The sequence below is a fragment of the Lolium rigidum genome, chromosome 4 (genome assembly GCF_022539505.1).
Source record: "Lolium rigidum isolate FL_2022 chromosome 4, APGP_CSIRO_Lrig_0.1, whole genome shotgun sequence".
NCBI lineage: Eukaryota > Viridiplantae > Streptophyta > Magnoliopsida > Poales > Poaceae > Lolium > Lolium rigidum.
The window spans coordinates 117731771-117754138 of record NC_061511.1 but is presented as its reverse complement, the minus strand read 5'-3'; the positions used below and the strand labels follow the sequence as shown (position 1 = coordinate 117754138).

The window sequence follows — 22368 nt, the reverse complement described above, 5'->3', positions numbered from 1 at the left end:
CATTCTGCATCACAATATCCATCTACATTTAGGTGTCCATTACTTTTAAACAACACTCCTTTTCCGGAGTGCCCTTCAAGTATCTCAAGATTCTTTGAGCTGCTTCCAGTGTCCATCCCTCGGATCATGCATATAGCGACTCACTACACTTACTTGCAAATGATATATCTGGTCTCGTGTGGCATAAGTATATTAGTCTCCCAACAAGTCTTTGATATTTCTCCTTGTTTATGGGTTCTCCGGACTTCTGCTGTGATTTTAGTGTTACGGTCAATAGGTGTTGAAGCCACTCGGCACCCCGAGCATGCCCATATCATCTAAGAGATCCAATGTATACTTTCTTTGAGATAGTGATATCCCTTTTGACGATCTTGCAACTTCTATTCCAAGGAAGTATCTAAGTTTTCCCAAATCTTTCACCTCAAAGGCTCGACTCAAGCATCCTTTCGGTTTTGCGATTTCCACAACATCATCTCCCGTGATGATAATATCATCAACATACACGGCAAGGATAGTGATTTTCCGCTCCGAATGTACGTAAAATAAGGTATGGTCTCCATTGCATTGACCATAACCCATGCCACACACCACTTGTCCGAACCTGTCAAACCAGGCCCGTGGAGATTGTTTGAGACCATATAGAGATTTCTTCGGTCTACATACCTTCCCTTTAGTGTCGGGTCGACAAATCCTGGTGGCATCTCCATATACACCTCCTCTTGAAGATCACCATGCGGAAATGCATTTTTGACATCAAGTTGATGCAAGGGCCATCCGAAATTTGCTTGCACAAGAGATCAAAATTCGACGGTGCTCATTTTTGCCATCTGGTGCAAATGTCTCATCATAGTCAATGCCATAAGTACGACTATATCCTCTTGCCACAAGTCTTGCCTTATATCTCTCCACTTTTCCTTCGCATTTTGTTTTACTGAGAATAGATCCACTTACGACCCTATCGTATTCTTTCCTTTAGGGAGATCTGTTAACTCCCATGTTTTATTTTTCTTCAAGGCCTCTAACTCTTCCATCATAGCATTGCACCATCTCGGGTCCAACTCTGGCTGCCTTCCAATCCTTAGGAACAGATACAGTTTGCAGTGAAGCAACAAAAGCCCGAAAAGTGGGTGACAATGCCTCGTAAGAAATATAATTTCCTATGTCATAGTCCTCATAACTCAGTCGCTTTGGGGGCCCAACATTTCTTATCCCTTTCCTTATTGCAATTGGCAAGTCTAGGCTATTATTGGACTCGGTCGAGATTGATTCTCCTCTGCAGAATCTACACTTGTACTTCCCTGATTTTCTGGTCCAATGGGTTCCTCCCCCTGCCCCTGGTCTTGTTGCTCCTCCGGTGCATCTACTTGTTCCCTTTGTACTTGTCTTCTAGAGTACACAAGTGGATTCTGCAGCCATCTTTGTGGTGGTACATGTCTAGGTGGTGTAGGTGTACCAGGAATTGCAGGAATCTCCGCAACAATAGGAAATTGTTGATGTTGTTGTTGGTCACCATCTTGCTGCTCTTGAACAGCACCTTCTTCGTTGCTCCCCTCTTGAGCATCACCAAGATGGTCAAGCCCACGGAACAAGCCACTAAGATCACTCTCACCAGTCATAAAATGGTTCGACTCGCGAAACGTAACATCCATGCTTACAAATGTCCTCCTGTCGGTGGGACTCCAACACTTGTAACCCTTACGTACGGAGGAATAGCCAATAAAGATACATTTGATAGCCCGATGATCTAGCTTGCCAACAGATGGCTCTGTGATCCCTTACAAAACATGTACGGCCAAAGAGTTTGGGTGGTACAACAAAGTCATTGTTATTTAGAAGGAGTTGGCAAGGAGGCTGCATACCTAGAATCTTTGAAGGCATTACGTTGATCAAATATGTAGCAGTCATAACTGCCTCACTCCATAAGAATTTTGGAACATTCATGGTAAACATAAGAGATCTAGCCACTTCAAGAATGTGCCTATTCTTCCGCTCGGCAACTCCATTCAGGGAGGAGTGTCGGGACATGAAGTCCGGTGCGGTATACCTTGCGAAGATAGGAAAGCGAGCAAAAGGTTTGTTGATATATTCGGTACCATTATCGGTTCGATCACTTGCACTCGAACATTGAATTGGTTTTTCACATAGGCACAAAAACTGCGGAAACAAGTGAACACTTCATCTTTGTGACGCATAAGATAGATCCAAGTCATTACTGGAATAGCAGATCAATAAAAGTCACAAAGTACTTCATGCCACTTACTGACACAACGGGACACGTCCATACATCGAGTGCACTAACACAAATGGGGATACACTTCGATCCCTCTACTAACATAAGAGGTTCTCGTATGCTTAGCATATTCGCAGGCATCACAACATAATTTGGTTTTGTCCACTCCATTCATTACATCGGGAAAAACTCGAAACATTTTATCAAACGCCATGTGACCCATTCGACAATGATGAACTAGTGCCATACTCTCCTTTCCTCCAACAATCGCGGCAAGCACAGAACTAGCATCATGCCCCATCTTGTCACGATCTATGTGCCAAAGACCTCTATGCCTGGTTGCAGTCCCAATCTTCTTGCTGCTCTCCCTTTCCTGAATTAAACACATATATCTATCAACTATTATACGGTAGTCCTGCTGATCAATCAAGGCACTTAGAGATAGCAGATTCTCTGGAAAAGCAGGAACATGTAGAGCCGATGACAATTTTATGTTGGGTGTACATTGCACCGACCCCTCCCCTTTTATAGATTGTGTTGTGCCATCTGCTTGTTTGGATAGTGCCTCTATGTGTGGGAGGATGCTGAGTATAAGAGTCAAACTCACTAATATCTCCGAGTAACATGTTTGGATGCTCCGGAATCAAGAATCCAATCTGAATTAGCATTATGAGTGGCTATAGAAACTCTATCAATATTACCTTCATCTTTGTAGACATAGTGAGCAAAGTTCCCAAAGGTTGCTTCATTTTGTCCTTCTTCCTTTGATTGTCCACGAGAGGTACTTGGTAGTTGACTGCGAAGGCTGCTCGCCATATGTGCCTTGGGTGATATAGCGTGCTTGCTTGTCCTCCACCCCTGCCATACTGATATCCATATGACTGTCCACTACCTCTGCCATAGTGTTGTCCACCACCTCTTCCATGGTGTTGTCCATATGGCTGTCCACTACCTCTGCCATCACCTCTTCCTCTGTAGCTTCCTCTGCCATGTGTGTATCCTCCTCTCCCCCTACTGGATGTAGCAAAGGAGGTACAGCGATGCTTCAAGTGTCCCTTCCGCCCACAAGTATAGCAGTCTCTCATCTCTTGTCTCTCGTTAGTGTAGAAGGTTGGATGAGGGACAGAATCGCTTCCCTTTGTCATATTCGGACGCACTTCCTCTCGGACATAGCTGCAATGGCTTCTTTGAGAGAAGGGGTAGTGGTTTGATGCGATAAAGCAGCCCTTCTCCCCTCAAAATCTTGATTAAGACCCTTCAAGAACTTCATGACTCGCCGACGTTCAATCCAGCTTGCAGCGGCACTCACACATTCCCCATGGGCAAGTTCCGGAGGATCAACATGATCTAAATCTCCCCAAAGATGCTGCAACTCAGCCACATATGCCATCACAGTTTTGTTTCCTTGTTGCAAGTCATGCACTTTATCCTCAATCTCGAGCAATCAACATAATGTTCCCCTTTCCGGAATAAAGATTTGATAGGGTGTCCCATACCTCTGAAGCTTTTGTGAGTGCCTCTACGAAGCGAGCAATGTTAGGAACCAAAGAGTTAAGCAACCATGCCACAATCGGAGAATTTATGGCATTCCACTGTTTCCATTCCGGAGTGGTCTTGTCTCGCTGGTTCTGCAGCTTCACCACTCACACGTTCATCCAGCCCTTTCGAGTTCAAAATCAATAGCGCCCTCCTTGACCACCGGAGATAGTTGGCCACTCCTTCCAACTTGATTTCATTCGCCGGCAGCTCAAGTTTCTGACCGATGATGGTATGGGAAACGATTGCTCCCCTCCGGCGAGATCCTCCTCCATCTCCTTTGGTAGTGATAAGTTCCGCCGACTTCTCCGAGCCTTGGCCAAATCCCTGTTGTCCCCCATGCTTGACACCAAACTAACCTCTCGGAACCACCAAAGGACTTACCCGCAGGATGCCTCTTCGTCTCCTTACTTGTCACCGCCTTCCCCTCCTTGCGCCGCAGCGGCCTCGCTCCCTTCCTCTTCCTCTTCCTCCTAGCGACCACGGCAGACTAGGCTTCCGGATCGGCGAGTCCTTCCCGTCGTTGCCCTCACTTGCCCCTTGCTCGATACCATGTGGACGAGAGGTGAGGGCCTAACCTGAGGTAGGAGGCTGCAGGGAGGAACTCTCTCATCTTAGGGTTACAGAGATAGAAGCACCTTATATAGGTCAGGACTGGGCTGGGCCAAATGGGCCACAACAGAGGACAAGAAGGCAGCCCAACAGATACACCAACAGTTGTCTAACACCATTCAATGGCAGGAGCAAAACAGAGCAAATCGGGAGCCGTCAGTCACTTGCACGCACGCGCCCAAATGGCCAATATCCGCCATTAAGGCCTCGCGGCCACCACCTGAACCTGATGTCTCGCCCCCGGCCGTCGACAGCGACGTCCTGTCTTCACGCGTCTACTTAGTGCAGAGTCAACGAGGCAGGCGCTGCACTGCTTGTGGTGATCAATGTTTCGACTCTACTTACTGCTGGATCCTCCTCCTAGCTGCGCTTCATTGCCCGCGCCGTCTGCTCTGCTCGGCCGAGATGAATTAACGGCGAGCTAAGCTCGGCGTCACCAGCGAAATAATAGACTGTCACACAACTGGAAGAAAGACGCACAAATTAATAAGCATTAAAAAGGACAATTTCATTCTTCTCCGAAACAAATGCAAACTTTGAGAATCAACGTGGGTGTGCATTCTACTTCTACAACTATACATATATACGAAATAATACACACCCGTCCTCGCAAGAAGGTACTCGTAGAAGCGTTTGTGCTATAATTCTATAGCGAACATGAACACATCACCCTGCTTGCAATGTCAACGACGCCAAGGGTTCCTCGACCAGCTCCGGTTCAGCTGGTTTCCACAGAGTCCCGGTAGGCTCGTCCATCAAGGCGATGCCCCGAGCGGAGAGCTCCCTTCTGATCCGGTCCGACTCTGCAAAGTCCTTGTTCTTCCTCGCAACTCTTCTCTGCTCGATCACCTGCTGCAGCTCCTCTTCAGTCATCCTCGCTCGCTTCAGAGCCTTCTGCTTCAGTTCCTTCAATACCTACAAGATGGAACATTTATTTTCGTCAAGAAATGATTGTGCCTCAGTTCAGCGCGCAGAAGATACTTCAACCAGTTCATCTACACTACTATTAAAAGAGCGAGAGCGGCAGATCCAAATCATCCTAGCCATCTAATCATCAAAATCACCGGTTCAGATTAGGCCTAAAACATGGTTAGACGCGAACCGCATCCCAGGGCACCCCGCAGACCATGCCTTGCCTAACAGGATATGGGTAGGGCCCCACACCATCACCTCAGCTGCACCTTTCATCCACCCAGGTGGACCACATCCAGCTCCTCCAAGGCGTGCTCGGCCGCATCCTCCACTCCTCCAAACCTTGAAGGTGACTCTTTATTTGCATATTCTGAAGTCTGAAGGCTGAACTATACTTCCGTGTTCTTATGATATCTTTGGTTGTCTTTTCTTGAATCTTGATGGGACTTTCTATGATCACATAGGATTACAACATGATCCATAAGCATTTCTAATGGCTTATGATGCACTTGCTATGACATTTTGGACGGTCTGAACTATGAACATGACAGAAAGCATCACCGTCAGACACCTTCTACCATATTTGCCCTGACTGGATCGTCACCGCTGCAGCTTCTGCATAGGCCCCTTACTCACTCCAGCAACTTATTGTACGGTGCGCGACTGGTTCTTGACAAATTTCCTCTTGTGTTCTTTCTTCACTGTCTTCTCTCTATGTCCCTGATTTTATTTTCATTGTTGGTAACCAATGTTTTGAAGATGGAGCATCCAGACCATGATTGTCATGTATCTTAATGCTCCAGAAGTAGGTGTTTCAAAATGACTGGATCAGGTAAACTTGAGGTGAGATGTGTTTTCTTGGATTACATTAGAATGACGACTGTTCATGTCAGGACAAAATTGAATTCAATACTAGGCCCGCCGTTCTTTGACACCACAAAACCCCTCACAATTTAATTTACTGAAAGTTTGTAGCTAGCATCAATAGGTTGTTATTTTAGATTTTGAGAGCATTCTCCCTATTCATTATGAACTCTAATTTTTACTCCTCATATAGTTGCCAAAACCAGGATATGTCTATGCCGTTTAACCAACCATATGTGTATGGCAATTATGCATGTCTTTTGAAGTTTGATAGCGGGTGCAAAATGCAAAATGGTCGTTAGTAAAATATATCAGGTAGTTTGCATTCTTCAATAGACGTTTTTAGCACTTTTCTATTTTCCTTTACTGATGCTATAGCGGTAATTCGGTTACATCCTCTGATTACTCAGGATCCCGACATACTGTTGAGTTATTCATTCAAATATTTCCGTATCCTCTGTTGTTACCAATGATCAGTCAATTACTCTATGCAGGGCATACTTGCATTTGATATAGAACTTCTGATTTCCTTGCACAATAATATGTGATGATATTCTATCGTTATTGGTGTTTTCTCAGAGCATCATCTACAGCTGTCATGTCAAGTGTTAAAATATCTTAGTTGGAGTTTCTATATGATTTTCACTCATTAAATCACATAGCACATATACACTCAAAGATTGCCAAGGCGCCATTCTGGTGCATTGCCAAAGTGGATAAATCTTAATGCTGGTCAGGTCTGGCTTGAGGAGATGATTCCAGTGAGGAAAGTACAAATTGGAGGAGCATCAAGTAATAAAATTACAACCAACATTTTTCAAAATCACTTGTGTTCTGATTTCTGAAGCCTTTGTTTTCTTTCATTTACAAGATTCAGTAAAATGACATCTGACTAAATTGTTACAGGGACGTTCTGGATCGCATGGATATAAATCAATTCTTCTAGATCATATTTTTATTCAGGTTTGTAAGGCTTTCTAGATTGATTGGAGCATATTATATGGCTGGCACCTTCAAGTCACACTTAAGGTGGAGCAGAGAATGCCTGACCATCTTGTGTCCTACGGATGATTGAGCACCATGAGCATATGCAAGTTTGGTGCGGGATTTGTTTTTACTTTGAGACTGATAGTTTACCACCATAGTTCTCACCTCAAGGTGTGTTCAATTTTTCAGTCATTTTTCTATCTTCTTATTTATGCACCTGATTTGTTACAGAGTTAAACTATGATTCATACATAATCATTGAATATTTCTGTGCAACGACTTGCAGTATTTTGCAAAGATTAAACATGTGATTCCTTACAGCAGAAGCCTGCACCCACTGAAACTGCAACTTGGCGAACTGATGATGACTAGCTCTCAACCAGCATTATCTTTAACACATACTCTACATGAAAAACCACACATATTTGAACACATTTCCATTCACAACTCTCAAAGGCATATCACGTAGGCTTACGAAGATGGATTGAGATTTCATTGTGGAGATGTACGTTATGTACTGACAGCATTCTTCATATGTTATTATTCTTTATTAAGTGTACTACTCTTCAGATTGATGAACTATGTGAGTTCAAATTGTATTCTATATGAAGATACTACAGTACAAAATCTAGCATCAACTATATTTAGAGGGGTAAAAATCTAAGAAATATACTGATGTTCTTACATAATACTCCGTCTTAGGGAGTTTGTAATGTATTTTGATTGAATTTATGTCAGTCAACACATACATTGCTAAGTCCTGGTTTTGTGGATAATATGTTTGTGGCATGGACTAAACCGTCAACTAGAGCGACATGTTTTCTGCTTACGTAATGAAAACCGTACACAGGATACAAAGAACTGTTTACTGAATTTAGACAAAATTGTATTTTTACGGTTTAGGTTTGGTTGTTGGGCAGGAGTATGTTAAGCTTGCAATTTTTATTTTCATAAATCGAGATAGAGGGCGTACATTCAATTTTCTTTCCGTTTTCGGATGGATCCAATTTGATTCTAATGTACTGTATAATGCATTAGGATGGATCCTATTTGATTCCAATGTAAAATGCATTAGTTGATTTATGATACGTGCTTTGCACGTGCACACTTACTAGTAACCTATTAAAGGTACCAGAGTACCATCAAGACTAGCAAACTTACCTCAGCCAAAGATGACGATGATGGCATCAGCCCAAGAAGAGACAGTTTACTCGTGACTTCGCCATGCAGGGCAACCAGAGCTTGTACGTAATGTCCCTGCTGCTTCTCCTCTGCCTGGTTCTTCTTCTGCTGCTGCTCTTTCTTCTCTGGCTGTTTGGGTTGCTGCTGCTTCTTCCCTGACTGTGCCTTTTTCTGCTGCTCTAGTTTCTGCAGCAATTTCTGACAACACAACACAGCAACATATGGATTACTCTGGTTTCAGTGATACTCTATGGCACTGCCAAGTAAGACTGTTCAATGCTCATAATTAAACCGCAAAGCTTAAGCTACAATATACCTTCAAATCACTCAAGTTACTGTTTATTGCTCTGACTGGTTTCATAAGCTCATCAAGGGCCGCTGTTGTATGAAGATCATTTGACATGTGCTTCAGAAAATTTTCGTGGCTGTCGTCAACCACCTTCTGATCGCATGCTGGTAGCGGGACGTCCAACTTGTCACCACGGTACAAGGATATAACTTCTTCACACTCTTGTAAAGCCTGTGTAAGATTTATATTAATGCAAATTACAAAAGGACAATTCAAATGTAGCCATCAAACATAACTCAGATAAATGTAGCCTCCTGGATTTAAACTTGCAAGTGCTAAATACCTGATAAATATAGTAGACACGGCCAGATGCAAACTCAAGGGCTGTATCAGAGTGGTTCATATCAGACCTGTAGTGTGTTCGCATTAAGAACAACCTTAAAGCCATGGGATGGTATCGAGCAATGATCTACAGCAACAGCAGAATAAGTCAGGCACATTTACAAGCAAGTGATGTATACTTAACTGGCAAAATATTAACAGATAAAAAGAGATTCACCCCTTACATCTCTGATAGTGAAGAAGTTTTTATCTGCTTTTGCCATTTTCTTGCCATTGTTCATGACATAGCCATTATGCATCCAGCATTTGACTTCACTTTCAGGATAAGCTGCTCGGCTTTGGGCAAGTTCATTCTCATGATGAGGAAAGATCAGATCTCTTCCCCCACCATGAATATCAAACGCTGGACCTAAATATTGTTTGCTCATCGCACTGCACTCAATATGCCATCCTGGTCTTCCATGGCCCCAAGGACTCTCCCAGAATGGCTCACCCTCCTTGGCGGACTGAGCAGCCAATAAGATTTTATGAAGGATAAGCACAAGAGGAGAGGCAAAGATAAATAAGACGTATGCCAAAGTAAACAAGGTAATGCAGTAAGCACCTTCCATAATGCAAAGTCAAACGGATTCCGCTTTCTTGGATCAACAGCAACTCGTGACCCTGGAAGATTATCTTCTAACTTTCTTCCGGATAGACTAAGATATTCAGGAAAGTTATCAATGGAGAAGTATACACCCTCTCCTTCAATAGTATAGGCTTTATCTTCCTCCATTATCTGTCAATATGCATATACCAGTAGATAGTATATGTGTTAATTAACGTCTAGTTATTAAGCTAAAATGTATGCAAATCAATAGAAGTAAACAATTCAGATGTATACCATCTTGTGTTAGGGGAAAGTTAAACAAGTAAACAGTTGACGGTTCAATTTCATAGAATGGGTTGAAAACACAGTAAATTTATCTGTTATCCTTCTATAGTTTTTCCCACATGTTAGTTGAACATACCTTGGTTATCAAATCTATTATCTGTTTTATATGCTGCGTCACTCGCGGCTCGCGAGTCGGAGGTAAGCACTGAAGTTCAACAATATCATGGAGGAACTCATTGATGAAACGGTTACTCAAACTACTTGCCGTCTCACCAGCTTCATTTGCTCGCCTAATAATCTGCACAAACACAAAAACTCAGAAGTGACCACCTTGTATCCACCCAAGAGATAAAAAATGACTTTCAATGAGATGCATTTCTGAAGATAATTTTGACATCGAGTACATATTTTCATGGGAAGTTTATTCCAGAAGTTAGTTTGAAGTTTTTGAAAACTTATTATCAAAAGAAAACGTTAGATAGACAATAAACTGGGCCAAAAAGGGGAATTGTACAGATACAAAGCCTACACTTCACTAGAGAGCAATCTAAGATATAACTTCATCCTTTGTTTAGGCAACTCCAGTAGCATACATACATCCAACATGACAAACTAAAGCAGGAATAAACTATATTTGACAGCATACATACATCCAACATGACAAACTATATTTGACATTCTACTCAAATGTGTCCTCAAAATTTATCAGTATTTAAAGCCTATCATTTTCTTAACCATGTGACTATTACCTTATCATCGATATCAGTGAAGTTGCGCACATACTCAACCTCATACCCCAAGAACTTTAGGTACCTGAGAATGAAAATCGAATCAATATGGCAAGTGCATGATATAGCGAACTCACATGAAATTATTACCTCAAAGCATAAGATATGAAGCATTAATAAAGTTGTATCATTAGAAGTTTAGCATAATTTTTGTTGTTGTTTCTAAGCAAAATGCTCCAGCTTCCGCTATAAAAACATATAGGAGCATCTGAGTTCAACCCTAAGAAGTCTTTTTTTTAATCAACACCGTAAGAAGTCTTATCGGGCAGGGAAGTTGAAAAAATAAATAAAAAGGCATAAGTGAAGCATAGAACAATGAAATAATAAAAATGCACTACATTGTCCCTTTTGGAAGGGAAATACAAGACAACCAAATAAGAACATAGGTTAGTAATATGGATTTAGCTTAGCAGCACTTCAAACGACAAAGCATCCGATTGCGCTGCCAAAAGAAATAAAACTAACACTGTTTGGAAATCTACACTACTATTAAAAGAGCGAGAGTGGCAGATCCAAATCATCCCAGCCTTCTAATCAACAAAATCACCAGTTTAGATTACGCCTAAAACATGGTTAGACGCGGCCAATCCCACGCCCAATCGCAATTGACAAAGAAAAAAAACATGTCTATCGCAGAAACCACCGCATCGTTCGGTGTCGTCGCACTCCCAGCACGCCGCCAACCGCATCCCAGGGCACCCCGCAGACCACGCCTCGCCTAACAGGATTTGGGCAGGGCCCCACACCGTCACCTCAGCTGCACCTTCCATCCACCCAGGTGGACCGCATCCAGCTCCTCCATGGCGTGCTCGGCCGTGTCCTCCACTCCTCCAAGCCTTGAAGGTGACTCTTTATTTTCATACTCTGAACTATACTGTCGTGTTCTTATGATATCTTTGGATGTCTTTTCTTGAATCTTGAAATTTGATTGGTATTATATTAGAAATCGTAGTCATGCTACTGTAAACCACAATGGTTGAATTGTCAATGTCCCACTCAAGTGTACGCCATGCTACTCTGTGATTGTCAATTGATGTTATTAGTAGATTTTTCCAACCAGGCTAATAACTGATTGTCAATTGATGTTATATTACCGCAAAAAATACATTTCTACTATTACATAATTTAAACCTGGGCACAGTTAGCCAAAGTCTACATGTGTCAGTCGTTTTCAGTTAGAACATTTTGAATAATAAAAAGGTCAGTAACCCCGTAAAAATTTGTAAACCAGCCATTGTCACTTGCAAGACTGCAACTTGGCCTAGCAAAGCTTTCATGTGCAAATATACCTCCAGGTGAAGATCCTAGGAAAGTAGAAAGAACATCAAATTTTATGTGTTTTTAAAAGGAACCTGCTGGTGTGATGAAATAGAGGTATGTCCTTCCCTCCAGGCTTCACAGTCAACAAAAGTTGTCACAAAGGTGCAGCTGATCTCACTTGACTTATGTAATCATGCTCTTTGAGGAAAATACAGGCATAATTTTTTTGTAAGGTGGACACACGATTCCATTGAGCTGCAAGATATGAATATGCGAGTATACGAGATTGACATGCAAAGTTTTCTTTACCCGCTAAGATAATTGCAGGATCACCTTTTAAAGGATTTATATGCATTGCATATCTTGCGGAAAAAAAAATTATACCGTTAAGCCAAATACACTCAAAAGTTGTTTTGAAAAGTACATCTTCAAATAAAGTTTACCCAAATTTGTGCAATATAAAAACTGACGTACATAAACTTTGATGCAATATCTGTAATCGATGGGACACGTACTAATGAGGCACATGTATGGATTAATAATTGAACTGAAAACCAGGCATTATTCAGTGAATAGTGATGTACAAGTTTACTTGTGCACGATCACTAATTCTAGAGTGTAGTAATGTGAATTTAAATAAATAGATGAAGCAAAAGTAATATTACTGGAGAACAATCTGAAATTATCCAGCAACCAAGAGAAATAAATGTTTCTAGCAGCCAAGATCAAATTACATCAACATATGAAACCAAACTGGTACACTCCGATTTTTCTGCTAAAATTATGAAATAATTTGCATGTTCAGTTTTCGTTGATCTATTTTTTCATACTTAACTTTGAGGAAATTTAGGTGAAACCTAGAGAGATTATATTGTCGTTCTTTCAGGACCATGACTTTTTTTTGGAAAAGTTATTTAAGTGCATAAGATTGTTTTTACCTTCAAAGTTTAGTTGGAGCAAAGAAAATTCGTAGACTATTTAATACTTTTGGTAGGTTACTGCTAGATTAAGTGATCCACTGACTAAATGGGTTTCTGTTTGTGGAAGCAGTAACATCAGCATTATGCTTTGCTGTGAATTTTAAACATGCATAGTACAAGAACAGAATGATGTATCGTTCATGAAAAATATGTGCTATTGAAGTAGGTTTTATCAATTGTTTCCAACCTCACTGAGCCTGATCAAGTGTTTCTTCGTTTTTGGAAGTAGTTTAAATCTCATTTCCTTGCAGGTTGATATAATGGAATTACCTAACTAGATTTCAAATAAGGAGCAATGTATCAACATGTAGAAATGAGTTGCTCAGCACATAACCGACTGCATTTATCTTTAGATTGCAGCTTGATTTTCGTCCGGAAAAGAAAATTTAGCTTGATAAAGGCTCAAGGATGGTTAATCCTTAGATACATACATGGAGCAAAGGTATTAAAGATGCATATCTCATATACGTGGGAGCAAAATGCACATAATCTCAGTTGTTATATTTTTATCAAAGAGACGGCTACTTCCGCTTCCATAGCCTGATTACTTCCGTAACGAGTAAAATTGCATATTAATGTACGTTGGAGTTCAAACAGCAGTTTCAGCTGCTTGGGTAGGTGTTGTCAAATCAAATCTTAATTGCAACTTGAACCGTTGTTACAACCTTCTTACCGTCATACTCCGGAAATGCTTGATTTTGGAAGAACAGATATTTTTAGACCATACCACCAGCTTGTGACGTTGATGTTTGATTACATCATTACTTTAGTGAGTACTCTTTTTTTTTTTGTTCAGGGTGCTCTTGATTTACGTGAGACAAGTCAGGCGTAGACCTTTTGTTAGTTTAGCTTAGGAGTGCAGTTTGATCCTTATTTATACCTTGTGATGCATGTATAGGTAATGATGTACACATGGATATACTATGGACGCCGGAAAGAGAGGTGGTACATATACTATGGGTGAATAGTCTGTCCTGCATGGAGTTAACCTGCAGTGGAAGATGAGGGCATGTTCACCCAGTTCATTGATTCTACCAAATAAGAGGAAAAGGGTTGTTGTAACACATTGATCTTTAACTTCGTGTGCTTTGAAAAGAAATTTTTACTATGTACTGCTCATGTCTCTGTTCTCACCCTCAGATCAGCTGGAGAGTTCATAGCCATGTAGTACTTAGTAACTGGTAGCGTTAACATATCAAGAGAAGATTGTTGAGTTCTTGTTAGAAGGCAACATAAGGATCTGCGAGCTTTAGTATAGTATTCCAAGTTGTGATTGATGATCGGATGTTCACGGGCCGTCGATTCAGGTGAACATCCACACTATGGTTTATTAATATAATCATTAAACCTTTTTTCTTTATTGAATGTAGTGTAAACACGTGCATTGCACGTGCCTGATTACAACTTGCCCAGAAGGCCAGCTGGCGGCGGCGTCAGTGTTCAACTCGAGCAAGCGCTCGCGATAATCCCTGGTGATGGCAACGCGAGCGTCGTTGGACGGATCGTGGGGGCAGTGTGTTGGCGGGGAGAGCGTACCTGTAGAGGACGTCAAAGGATACGTAGGCGCGGGCGTGTCCGATATGGCTGAAGTCGTAGGGCGTCACGCCGCAGACGTACATGCCGACCTTGCCCTCCACGAGCGGCCGGAAAACCTCCGTCTTCTTCGTCCTCGTGTCGAACAGCATCAGCGCGGGCGGACCCTTCTGGTGATCACCCTCCACCGCCGCCGACGGCCCCTCTGGTGACGGTGCTGGACCCGACCCCGCCATCTCTCAGGGCAACGATTCTTGTCCGGCGGCGGCGGCCAGGCCGGACTTGGAAGTTGGGGTATCGGGGGATTCGAGGGTTTTTTTTTTCGAGGGGGTATCGGCGCTCGGCGGAGGTTGGGCTTATGGCTCCAGTACGGGAGCGAGTAGGGCGGGCTCAGGCAGCCCTCCCTCATGGGCCACTACCAATCCAGCCCAAAATAATAGGTACAGTTTTTAAAGACATTTAAATTTGAAAAATGTTTAAACTCAAAAATTGTTCAGATTCATAAAATATTCAAACTCAAAAAATGTTCATATTGAAAAAATGTTCGAACTCAAAAAACATCAGATTCTAGAAAATAACAGAATTTTAAAATATTTCAAATTTATAAAGTTCAAATTTGGGAAAAATCAAAATTTAAAATGTTCGAGAAATATATTTTAAAAAAATTCAAATTTTTGCCATGAACTCTATGGAATCTGGAAGTCGCCATGTTCTGCTACTAGTTGTCGGTTGATCGGTTGGAAGCAAGACTCCAACGGTGGTTTGTGTTGCATTGAGTCTGTGTGAGTTTGGAGCAAGTTAGATATGATCCGACTAAGAGTGAGCTGCTTAGGTTAGACGTGAGTATAACACGGACTGGGTCATTGGGTTTGGACTCGTAGTGACCAGATTAGGGTTGGCCAAAAGTGTTGTGAAGCTCACGCTTACTCCCTATATATAGTGTGGGGACTCGTAGTGACCAGATTAGGGTTGTGAAGCTCATGCTTACTCCCTATATATATAGTGTGGCGACATGGGCAATGTTAGATCACTTCCATATGTTGAAAACCCTAGCGCCCTCCACACTCTAGTGATCTAGTCCAACTATCATATCAGACCTAGCAATCTGACAGTGCTCGTCCTCATGCGGATAAAGACAGGGGTGATTCCAACAAAGTGTGCATGGAATCGTACGGGGTCGGGCATGGCACTACCGATGCTTCACCAAGTTCTGTATCAATAGATCTTGATTCTTGAGTACCGCGTACAGAAAAAAAATATCTCTACATGAGCCAACATCGTCTGGTAGGAGGCCCACTGCAGCACAGACCTGGTCCGGCTCGCCACCGCTGTGGAGGTGAGCCCAGGGCGTAGGTAGTGCACAAGTTGCTGGGACTGCAGGTTGAGCCTGACCCGCTACAGTATTTGGTAATACTAGCAGGACTGCATGTTACAAAGTGCACTCTTTTAAAAGATTGGATCTTCTGCAGAAGGTGTCATGATCAATTCCGATGAACAGTTTTAGCTCACCTCTTATTCACCCCAACACTAGTTCCGTTTGGAACTGAGATATACAAGTCCCCAGAAACAAAAACTGTCCGACAACCCACCGAAAATAGAATTACATCAGAGATGGGAGTACACCGCAAAAAAAAAATCCTAGTTATAATATGTCCCAGATTGCTTCCATATGCCGTGGGTAAGATGGCTTAGTACTCCATTCCACCCATGCCGCCCATTGCAGGTGCCTCTTTCTCCTCTTTAGGAGACTCTACTATGATGGCTTCTGTGGTGGTCATCAAAGATGATACACTGCAAGATTTATAGAAACAATCAGCTTAGGGACATTAGTGCTGGTGTCGAGTTTGGAATGAATGCCAACAGAACCATTGTCTTTGACATCGGACATTGTTGGTGGATAAGAAAAATAATCACGAGCACAGAAAGGTACTAGACAGTACCTGGCAGCATCCACCAAGGCAGTTCTGATCACCTTTAGAGGGTCAATGATACCGACCTTCACCATGTCCACATATTCGCCTATAATTGACATTTAGACTATCAGTAATGACTCAGATTGGTTAATAGGACAATAAGCGAGCAAGTGGTCGAGGAGATCATACCTTTAGCTGCATCATATCCAAGATCAGTGTTATCTTGCTCCAAAAGCTTACCAACAACCACTGCCCCTTCTACGCCTGCATTGGAAGCAATCGTGTACACTGGTGTCTGCATGGTATTTCAGAAATCAGGACACAGGAAAAAAGAAAAATCATGACAACAGAGATAATTATTTACTCCCAAACCTTCAAAGCATTCTGAATGATTTGTACTCCAATCTTCTGATCAAAGTTTGCAGTCTGCAGTTTGTCCAGAGCCTTTGATGCATATAGAAGTGCAACACCACCTCCTGCATAAGCGCATAACCATTAAAGATGAACCATATTCTCGGGAAAAGTAATGCATAAGATAACCAATTTGATAAGAATAATGAACGCCAATAGTAGGATATTAATTTGCAACGAACAATTAACACCAAAAAGAATTCAAACAGACCATCTTTGAAGTTCACACTAAACAGTACCTGGCACAATACCCTCTTCAACAGCAGCTTTAGTGGCATTGAGTGCATCTGTAACTCTGTCTTTCTTCTCGCTAACTTCAGCTTCACTGGCTCCTCCGATCTGTAAGATAGATCACAGTACACATAAGTAAAAACATGCAGTAAACTTCAGGAAGCCTATTAGCACCAGAACAGATATTCAGTAAATGGAAGCACCTATTATACTAAACCTTAATCAGCAATTTAAGGGTATACACAAACATAGCTATAACTTTTAATGGGACAATAGTGTTGCATTTAGATTTGGACAAAACTAATCTAATAGTCAGAAGTCTCAAACTCAATTTCAATAAATACACCAGCATGAAATGCTAGTCCAAGATAGCATTTACGATTTTAGTACATTTATCAAAATTGATGACTGCAAAATACTCCCTCTCCTTGCCAAAATGTAGCACGTGTAAGTTTTTTGAAAAATTGGACGATGTAAAGTTTGAGCAAGTATGTGGGAAAAATATCAACATCAAGAATCTAGAATACCAAAACAATGACATTAGATTTATCATGATGTATATTTCAGATATTAGATGATTTTCTCAAATAAACTTGGACAAATCTTACATCGTTTGACTTTTCAAAAACCTTATATGCACTACAATGTAGCAAGGAGGGAGTGGCAAATAGAACAAGCACTTACAGTTCTATCTGAAAATGCATGTATCACACAAGGAAGATGAACCTCACCTTTAGAACAGCAACACCTCCAGAAAGCTTTGCCAACCGCCCCTCCAGTTTTTCTTTGTCATAATCAGAAGTGGTTTGCTCAATTGCAGATCTAATCTGTACCACAATATTCATGTAAGTCATCATAATTGATATATAAGATGCAACGCAAGGCCTGCACATAAAATAGACATTGCATGAACCTGTTCTGCTCTCTCTTCAATGTTCTTCTTATCCCCAGCTCCATCAAGAATAACAGTGTCATCCTTAGAAACAGTCACCTGAAATGAACATTCTATGAATAAAGTAATTTGACAAAAATATAATGCACCTTGGGACAAGAACTATACTGCACGATGTTAGAGATTTACACTTAAAATTAACAAAGTGCAAAGGTACAAAAAGCTAAGGCTTCTAGCAATCGTACCTTTTTGCAGGTACCTAACATCTGAAAATCAAAGTTCTCAAGGTTCATCCCAATCTCTTCAGATATGACCTGAATGAGACATGTAGATTTAAAAAACAATTCTGAATCTCACACAAAATCTAGATATTTGGTAACTCTAAACTTACTTCTCCCCCAGTAAGGACAGCAAGGTCATGTAAATTTGCCTTCCTGTTATCTCCAAAACCAGGAGCTTTAACAGCACAGACCTGAATACACATCCAATTAGGACAACAGACCTTACAAAATTGAAATGAAAAACAGATAAAATTTACTGACCTTAATGCCTGCACGAAGCTTGTTAAGAATCAGAGTGCCCAATGCTTCACTTTCTAGATCTTCTGCAACAATCAGTAGAGACCTTTGTTTCTGTTCAAGGAAAGATATTAGTCGCTATTAGCAGTAAAGACAACTACGATGCCAATATTGGCCATGGTTTAATTGAAACAAGTACCTGCAGAGCCATCTCTAACACTTTCACTACTGCATGCATGTTTGAAATCTTCTTGTCGTGTATCAAGATCAAGGGGTCTTCTAATTCCTGTAGAATAAAAACATTTATAACTGTGGTGATTAGTATGATGAACACAACAAAATTCTGAGGCTAAGAAGCAACTGGCAGCAACATAAGTACGTAGTACTTACACATTTCTGGGTCTTTTGGTTGGTAACAAAGTATGGAGAGATGTAACCCCTGTCAAGCTTCATGCCTTCCACAACTTCAAGCTCATTATGAAGGGTATTACCATCCTACATGTAAGCAAATTAAATTAAACAAGCTCTGACTGGTTTTTGCTTGTACTAATCATAAATACGAAGTTATGATGACACAAAATCAAACTAAATACACACATTGCTGCAGAAAAACTAGCTTTTTAAGACAGCTCACTATGTCCCTATCACACACATTAAGGACTGAGGATACATCCACTTGACTGTTCTGTTCAGCTATTTCTTACAAATACAGGAATTTCGAATAGTTTCTACTACTGGACTGAATATTATGTGGATTGCAACTATACAAGTAAAACATACAACTAGATTTACAATCTGGCATTATCTATTGCACTCAGGCTTCAATACAGATTAAGATGAAAGCTATTCTCAGTCATCATGTACAGATTTGCACTCAACTAGGCAAATAATAAAATAGACTAGGTGAGATTGTTAATGTACAGATGTACAGACTTGTTTAGTTGTATGCTATAGAACAAAACTGACAAACTGTATTGCTAATATATTGAAAGTGGAAGTCAAAACATAGGTCAAGCTACCACATTAGTAGCAACTTAGCTTTGATAAGTTTTAACTATGAAAATCTTACCGCAATGGTGATTACACCTTCTTTCCCAACCTTCTCCATAGCCTTAGCAATCAGCTCACCAATTTCTCTTTCCCCATTTGCTGATATTGTACCCACCTTTGTAAGATTAAAAATCAAAATTAGTCATAAATAAGGCACCTGAAACGAAGGAGAGAGTAAGAACTTTGCAATTAATCACTTCAAGTGTTACCTGTGCTATTTCCTCTGATGTGCTGATCATTTTAGCCATGCCCTTTAGGTTTGTCACAACATCATCAACCGCCATTGAGATTCCACGTCTTAGATCCATTGCATTCATTCCAGCCGCTACAGACTTGCAACCCTCGGTAAAAATTGCTTTTGTCAAAACAGTAGCACATGTTGTACCTGAAATTTTGGAACAGAAACAGATCAGGAAGAGTTCAAGACAGATACCCCCAATTTTTAAGAATGCGATAGGATAGAACAAAAGCACTAACATATATTATTTGTTCGGTGTTATATATCAAACTGCAATGACACTGAAGAGCGAAGAATTTTTTTAATCTTGATGCTCCAGGAAAGAAGGAACAGTACACTATGATATACTCAACAGACAAGCCTAGCACGAAGGTTTTACATAACAGACTCATTTTTCATTGCATGTAATAATACAGCAGGGCACGAGCATGTCATACCATCTCCAGCAGTATCATTAGTTGCATTAGCAACCTGCTTTACCAGACTTGCACCAACATTCTTGACTCTGTCCTTGAATTCAATGCTCTTGGCAACAGTGACACCGTCCTTTGTGACTTTTGGTGCACCAAAGCTCTGTTCAATGATGACAGTGCGTCCCTATACATTTAAACAAGTTAATAATCTGAGATATCAAAACTCTAACCAGAATAAGAACAAGACAATTCAATAGTTTTCCCCTTATATGTATATATAAAGTCCACTACAATGAGATACTTAAAGATTAGTATTTTACACATTTATATGAACATAGTAATACCTTAGGACCCATTGTGACTTTCACGGCATCTGCCAACTCCTCGACACCCCTGAGCATCAAAGCACGAGCATCGACACCAAACTTGATGTCCTTGGCTGCGTAGTTCCTGCTCCAGGCAAGCCTGCTTCCAACCTACACACAGCATCGGCAACAAGTCAAGCAATGCCGAGGCGAGAGCTACTCCGGAAGCGTAGATCTTTCAGGACACAACAAACATGAGCAGGGCAGGAGCTATCAACTGAAGCAAAATTACTATGCCCAACGGACCCACATTACCAAGTACCGAGTGCACATTACTTGTGGAAGCGTAGATATTTCACTAGCAAACACTGAAACGACATATTCCGGTGGATCATCAATCAGGCAGAGTCCATATTTGTTGGTCTCTAGGCTTCTAGATGGACTGTGTCAGGCAAAATTTCACAGACCAAATCTGGCGGGACCTAAGCAGTTCAAGCTTTCATAGATTCAACTGAACCACGAATGGAACGCCACCGAGTCTCAAGCACGATATTAAAGAAAGCTACCGGATCTCAATTGAATTGTGCGACCAAACGCCCAGCGGTGCTGCTGGACCTCTACAAGTACCAAGCTACAACACTAGGGTGGGGACTGCAAACAACAATTCGAGAAGACAAATCAGCTCACCTGACGAGCGCTGCTCCCGGCTTGCCTGCAGGAAGAATCACGTACACAGGTTAGCAGCCACAAAACAAAACAGCGCAGAGATTCAGATCGTATCGCGGGAAGCCGGGGAGAAGATCACTCACCGAGCCTTGGAGGCGAGGCTGGCGGCCGCACGGTACATGGCGGGGCAACGAGATGGCTCGGTGCTTGGGAGGTAGGAGGCGATGTGGGAAGAGGCGAGAGCTCTGGTGGTTTCTTGGAAAGGGGGAAAGGGAATGGGAGGGGAGAGGCGGATTTTAGAGGGAGGAGACGGAGAAGAGGCGAGGAGGCTCTAGAACCATCCGCTGCTAGGGTTTAAGGTTTTACTACTGGGCTTTCGGGGCGGCGATAGTAGCTGTGACAAAGAATGGGCTAGGATTCAGGCCTCCCACCAGTTACTTGGTATTGGCAACACGACCGCCTCCGGCCTCAAGGTCCAGCATCGTATCTAGCCCGTTCAGATTAAGAGTACCCTGGAAATCTTTTTTTTTTCAGTCTTGTTGCGGCCTTTTATCAATTGCCAACAATAGTTTCAGTCAATAACGAGTTTTTCAACCATAAGCTAGGGGTTCATAAATCCAATTACAAGATTCCTTATTAAGAAAACTTTTTTTTAGACTAACAGGAAGCGCTCTCCAGCTCCATTCTCATTGAAAATGAAACATATAAGCGTTTTAACGACAAGGAAAGGAAAAAGATCCAGCCCACCAGCTAACTCTGGGGGTCTTAAGCACCTGACAACTCCAGGGAGAGAACAAGTGTACACAACACAAGCTAGCAGCACATATTAGTCAAAGTATATATTATACGGAAGTTGGAGCGACTCGTGTTTTTTACCTAGGGCTCTGGCAATAGCCAGACGACTAGGGTTTCTACGACTCCGACGCCGGCTCTGATCGGGAAGGAGGGATCAGGGACGAGCTCTTCGTCCAGGTTGGTTGCTCGTGGTTTCCATCTACAACCCAGGTTGGCTGCTCGTGGGATCTGGTGTCGATCTCGTCTGTTCGTCCTCAGTTTTTCTGTTTGATTTCTGTTTCGTCCCTGGACCGAGATAGCATCCAAACTAGTATGGCGGCGCCATCGGCAAACTCTGGGAATTGGCTGGGAGGATCTGAACAACACAAGGAGGAGGCTATTGATGATCTTCTCCATCGTATGGGGATAGGAGATGACGACTTTGATGACCTGTTGTTTGAAGATTTGGATGGGGTGTCGAAAGAGGGTGTCAAGTGGATGGCCCTGGCTAGGGTTCATACACAAAACTACTTCAGTACTTCTACTTTTGAGCAACATATGAAAGTAG

The 22368-nt window shown here is 41.8% G+C and overlaps 3 protein-coding genes across 3 annotated transcripts in view; 1 reads left to right on the top strand and 2 right to left on the bottom strand.

The window, feature by feature from the left end:
• Positions 1-5009: 5009 nt before the first annotated feature.
• On the bottom strand, positions 5010-14682 carry LOC124708202 (cysteine--tRNA ligase CPS1, chloroplastic/mitochondrial-like). The gene is made up of 9 exons (XM_047239889.1): positions 14393-14682; positions 10578-10641; positions 9965-10126; positions 9559-9732; positions 9179-9460; positions 8956-9081; positions 8640-8843; positions 8303-8521; positions 5010-5293 (listed from the first exon to the last, which is right to left on the bottom strand). Exons 1-9 carry the CDS (start codon positions 14623-14625, stop codon positions 5045-5047), a joined length of 1713 nt encoding a protein of 570 aa, XP_047095845.1. The 5' UTR covers positions 14626-14682; the 3' UTR covers positions 5010-5044.
• A 1200-nt stretch (positions 14683-15882) lies between these two features.
• LOC124705336 (chaperonin CPN60-1, mitochondrial) lies at positions 15883-21340 on the bottom strand. The gene is made up of 18 exons (XM_047237071.1): positions 21170-21340; positions 21048-21072; positions 20400-20531; positions 20080-20239; positions 19614-19789; positions 19424-19519; positions 18745-18849; positions 18554-18640; positions 18379-18468; positions 18228-18308; positions 18082-18150; positions 17858-17935; positions 17676-17771; positions 16953-17052; positions 16675-16778; positions 16492-16597; positions 16330-16408; positions 15883-16180 (listed from the first exon to the last, which is right to left on the bottom strand). The coding sequence occupies exons 1-18, from the start codon at positions 21205-21207 to the stop codon at positions 16078-16080; spliced, it is 1725 nt and encodes a 574-aa protein (XP_047093027.1). The 5' UTR covers positions 21208-21340; the 3' UTR covers positions 15883-16077.
• LOC124705337 (GDSL esterase/lipase LTL1-like) overlaps positions 19428-22368 on the top strand; it is a 7618-nt gene continuing 4677 nt past the window's right edge. Inside the window, exon 1 of the mRNA XM_047237072.1 lies at positions 19428-19476. Within this exon, the coding sequence (XP_047093028.1) occupies positions 19428-19476 (49 nt within the window). The remainder of the gene's footprint in view (positions 19477-22368) is intronic.